The sequence below is a fragment of the Gossypium hirsutum genome, chromosome A12 (genome assembly GCF_007990345.1).
Source record: "Gossypium hirsutum isolate 1008001.06 chromosome A12, Gossypium_hirsutum_v2.1, whole genome shotgun sequence".
NCBI lineage: Eukaryota > Viridiplantae > Streptophyta > Magnoliopsida > Malvales > Malvaceae > Gossypium > Gossypium hirsutum.
This window is the reverse complement of record NC_053435.1, coordinates 58931026-58936294: the sequence shown is the minus strand read 5'-3', so window position 1 is coordinate 58936294 and position 5269 is coordinate 58931026. Positions and strand designations below refer to the sequence as shown.

Here is a 5269-nt window from a genome sequence, read left to right as displayed (position 1 = left end):
TACTAAGGTTACATATTATATTTAATTACTTTTTGTCATGATATTACCGAATCTAAACAAACACACTATCCACCAAACTGTAGGCACAAGATGAAATTCAGCAACACCGCTAAATTTTGGTTACTCACCAGTCCATGGCCAGATTTCAAAAGGAAAGTGGATTAAATTACGCAATTTTTCACCGAAAAAGTTTATTTACAGTTTGATTATTATTTTCTGGAAATTAGCATGCAAATACATTTTATAAGAATGTACTGCTCTATTATTCCTAAAAAAAATTTAAAAAAGGATGTATAAAACTGTACAACTTTTTCTATGTAAAAGCGTAAATACTTTGTCACAGTATTCCCTAAACCACAATTAGAAATGACAAAACTGCAAGCCACCATGGCAGGCTGCTATCCTTTTTTCACTTACTTTGGAGCCAAACATAAAATTACCTTAAATATCGTCAACTCATGAACAAACAAGCAGAGCAGGCATCCACATTTTACATTCAAATACCACACCGACTACAATGTTTTCTGCTTCTCAAGCCGCGTTTGCTTGGACTGGCAAGTCTGACCTGGAATACCGACCACGCCCACGCCCACGCCCACGCCCCCTTCTTCCCCGGGCACAACCACGACCTGCAAGTTGAAATCATACAAGCATGATGAAAAGCAAATCACGTAGCCCCAATGATGTTGGAAGGTACATCAAAACAAACACCAATACTATCCAATATTAAGTCATCCGATGTAACATATGGAAAAGGATGACATTTCATATCATAATAAAATTAGGCATCCATCCTTTGAAGACGTTTATAATAAACCAGCCCCTCCCGGAAAAGAATGTTGGAAAACATGATTTAAGGCAAAACGGGAGATAGTTTACCCCAATAAATGGTTCTACATTGAAGAGAACTATAGAAAGCAAGAGAAAGTTACGAATCTCAAACTTACCACGTCCTTGGGCAAGCGTTGCATCAGACTCACCATAGTCATAGTACCCTCCAACACCATAGCCTCGTCCTCGACCCCGGAAGGAATTACCTCTTCCACGTCCTCGAGCTCGGCCACCAACACCACGCCCACTGTCCCAACCATCACCATTATATCCCCCTACTACACCATAGATTCCTGTACCCATCAACGAGGTAAAACGCATGCAATGAGCATACTCACCAGGTTATATAATAGTACACAACATGACAACTTCAATTCTGCAGCTATTGATCAAAGGAACTTCAGTTGCAATTTCAAAGAGGATAAAATTCTTTCAAAAAGACAACATTATTCATTCTTCACCCCACCCCCTTTTTTTGTGTGTGTCTGTTAATAATATAAATGCTGTAGAAAGTGCATAGGTTTTATAAGGCAAAACTAGAAAGCTATGGATGCAAAGAATATCGTAGATCAGTGCACCAATAAAACTAAAATAAAAACAATAAATAATAGCCAAAGAAAAAAGTAAAGTTGATGCATGATTTCACCGTCCACAAAAAAGGAGTCATTAGATGCACTAAGGTTGCTTTGAGATAATTATTCCAAATGCAATTAGTAAAAGGCAAATGAAAAGTTGACATACTCAAATAGAAAACTATATATGTTATAGTAAGAATACCTCTACCCCTAGATCTTCCTCGAGCACCTCGACCCCTTCCTCGTGTCCCTAGTGCTGCCTCCGGAGCTAGATGACATCAAAATATTAGATATTACAAATACATTCTCTCCTTTTTATCCCCCTTTATATAAGCTTGTTTAGCAAACAAGGTTGCTTACCTCCATCTTCTTCGAATTCATTTAAGGGTTTCACTTGATCAGTCGAAAGAGGAGGTTGATATCTGTATTTTCAGTGTAATTAGATATGACCTAGGGCTTAGGTTTCAAACCAAAGAATGGAAAAACTCATGGATTTTCTCAATGAGAGATTGAATAATTGGTATTCAGCAAGTCATATCATATACAGAAAATCAGAAAAAGAATATATACCTATATATATATAAGAACTATACATTGAAAAAAGAAAACATTTCTTCAGATAAAACAAAAGCAAAGGACAAGCGGTCATCGTAAGTGAATCAAGGTAGGGATGAGCAAAATTCGATTAAACTCGAAAAAATAAAAAAAATATATTAAAATTTCAAATTATTCAAATGGAATTAATCGAGTTAATTGAATCAACTCAAATTTTTTTTCGAATTTTGAGTTTAAATCGAGTTAAATTTTTGAGTTCGAATAATTCAAATAGAACAAATATTAAACCATTTTACTTCCCTTCCCCCACCCCCACTCATACCCTTTTACTTTTCCCCAAAAATTTAACTTCTCCCAAACCCCAAAACTTTTTTCTTTTTACTTTTCCCTCAAAACTTTTACTTTCCCTCCAAAATTTTACTTCCTCCCAAACTCCCAGAACTTTTTTCTTTTTACCTTCTCCCCAAAACTTTTACTTCCTCCAAACCCCAAAAATTAATATTATAATGATGCCATAAAATATTCGTATTAAAATTTTCTTTTGGTATCAATTTCACATTATATATTTAAAATAATTTTTATTAAAAATCACATTTTCTACATTTAATATATTTTTTTAATTTCAAAATACATGGTGACAAGAATCAAAAGATAAATGAAGTAACCTAGCAAGCAAAGAAGCTAACCTTCGTATATAAAAAATTAATAAATAAATTATGAAGGATGAAAGTTAATAACAATTTTGATTACGCGGACAAATTTGATTACGATGGGTGGCAATGGCTACAAGGACCCAAAATCATTTTTTTAATTTAACTCGAACAAATATATTCGATTTGATTCAATTCAAATTCCATCTCACTCGACTTGATTTGATAAAATTTCAAATTGGGTAAGGATGCTCGATTAACTCGAAACTTTTTCATTCGATTCAATTCAATCGAACGCTCATCCCTACATCAAGGAGGTCTAAAGCCAAAGGCGGAAATCTGACCACCACCTTCTAAACAATTAAAAATAAGCAGGAGCATACACTGACTGTTTAAATGTAAATAGAATTTTGGATCTCAGTTATTTACCCTGTGGAGGACAGATCCAGCTCCTTCTTTGATAATGTAATAGTGATCATCGAAACATGACGAGTAGTCTCCAGACTGTAATAAGACAGAAAACCAATCACCATGATTTATATGCTCTAAAACATGGCAATGCGAAGGAGTAGCATAAAAGTGTCAATGTTTCATACGGAAGGAGGCCTTCTTCTAGTGGTTCCCACATGTCGGTTATATCAGTTGATCCAATTGAAGTATTCTGATGAAGATCAGCAATTCTTCTCTGCAAACAGAAACCTTGATGTAAATAAAGAAAAATGGCATATGTAGATATGAATTAGTTCACATGTATTTGAGAAGAGTGAATTAGAAGGAGAGACATCTTCATGCTACCTTGATTAGCTCTGCAATCATCACAGTCTTATTAATGGCTCTTCCCATTGCTTTAAGAACAATCTCACTGGAACCTTTCTCCTACATATAGAGAGGCAAAACCAGAGAAAAAACAATTTAGTTTTGTATTAAGTAATTCAATGCCAAGTTTTTTTCCCTCTAGGAAAATTTCAAAGGAGAAATTTTTCTAAACTTCAAATTGCAATCATCCAATTAAATCTTTCCATTAACTGGATTAACTACAGAAAGCATACTATTCAAATTTTACTAGAAAATACAATTTCCATTAAATAATTTCAAGAAAATCTCCTCTGTCCGTGATATAATTTCCATAACCGATTGCTATAACCATACCAAAGATCTGTTAGCCATTAAGAGCACAACCAGTCGAATAGAACAGCGGCCCAAATTATATTTGATATCTAAATCATAAACTAAATAAATACCCTAAAAGGCCTACTGAACTTGAGGGCATACATTTTTATCACAACATTGCCACTCTACACTGGTTTTACCATCATGAATATGAAGCATTTGCATAAACCCAATTATCACAAGATTGACACCATGAAACATTTTTTATCAACATAAATTTCAAAAGTTAGATATCCCATATATCTGCTCATCTATTCTATGTACTTAAACATGGGTATGGGGATATGAATCTCGGAATAAAAGGAAAAACTTCAGAAAAAAATCTAACAAAAGCCTGTTAGACACATAGCTACTCATTCAATAGGAAGCATTTCATCCAAACAATTATAACGCACACATACGTAACATTAATTGCTGAAACAAAGCAAAACAGGAAGTGAGACTATAGAGTAAAAATTAAAAGAGAGAGTAGAAACAGGAAGTTACTTGGAGGAGAGTGGTGGCGTAGGTAATATAATTCCTCATTCTGCCTTGTGTTGTTATCCTAATTTCATTTTCGTTTATGAGAATCTCTGCTTTTGGCTTCTCCACCCTCTGATACCTATCCATCTTTCTCAATCGCCTCTTCCCCCACTTTCAAATCTGAAACAAAAATCAATCAAACACACACACACACACAAACCCCAATGAAAAGAAACTCTGGGTTTTGTTGGATTTACCTTATCTAAATGCAAATAAAGCAAGAGACTGAAACTGGAACTGAGACCAAACACCTTTATTTTATTTTATTGTATTGTATTTTCTTTTTTTCTGTATATCTATCAGAAGTTTGAATGGGAATAATGGTTCTCGAAGTTGAAGCCTCAGGCGATAAGGCCGGGTAGCTTGAAACGGTTTTTAATTATCGATAAATTTAGAGTGGAGATTTTGTATGTTTATGAGAAGTGAGAAGCAAGAAGTAAAGATATGGGATGTCAGTTCTACTTTGAGAGGGAGTAGGGCTTTTCTTCACTGTAATCGCGGTCTTACCGCCGATTGGACCGCGCTCTCCCATCGCCATTCACTAAGCCTAAAAGCCTCGCTCGCCTGCTTTAGCCCAGCCCATCATTCCTCTTTTCTTTTCAATAAAAGAATTTTATTTGGCATTGGTATTATAGTATTTATTATTTACTAAATATAATACTATAAAAATTATTTTAAAAATATGTTTTCATTTTAAGATTATCTTCATGTGGAGTTTATGGTTGATATATGCGCTGCAAATTTTTGTATGTTGCAATTGAATTTGAGATATAATGGATTAAAGTACCGTAGACAGGTCATTGTCAAATTTTTGGCAGTTTCTAATTGAGTTGCAATTATTTTTTTACCCTCCACCGTAATAAATATGTTAGACATTTCTTGACATCCTTTAGTGTCAAGTATATATATATATATAGGTTTTCGCTATATGCCGTAAATCTAATTTTATTAATGAATTTAAGAGTT

At 34.2% G+C, this 5269-nt stretch overlaps 1 protein-coding gene across 1 annotated transcript; it reads right to left on the bottom strand.

Annotated features, from left to right (window-relative positions):
• Nucleotides 1–239: 239 nt before the first annotated feature.
• Nucleotides 240–5041, bottom strand: LOC107924354 (uncharacterized). The gene is made up of 9 exons (XM_016854758.2): nucleotides 4501–5041; nucleotides 4268–4423; nucleotides 3407–3487; nucleotides 3208–3296; nucleotides 3041–3115; nucleotides 1767–1828; nucleotides 1609–1674; nucleotides 948–1124; nucleotides 240–629 (listed from the first exon to the last, which is right to left on the bottom strand). Exons 2-9 carry the CDS (start codon nucleotides 4388–4390, stop codon nucleotides 532–534), a joined length of 771 nt encoding a protein of 256 aa, XP_016710247.1. The 5' UTR covers nucleotides 4391–4423; nucleotides 4501–5041; the 3' UTR covers nucleotides 240–531.
• Nucleotides 5042–5269: the final 228 nt, after the last annotated feature.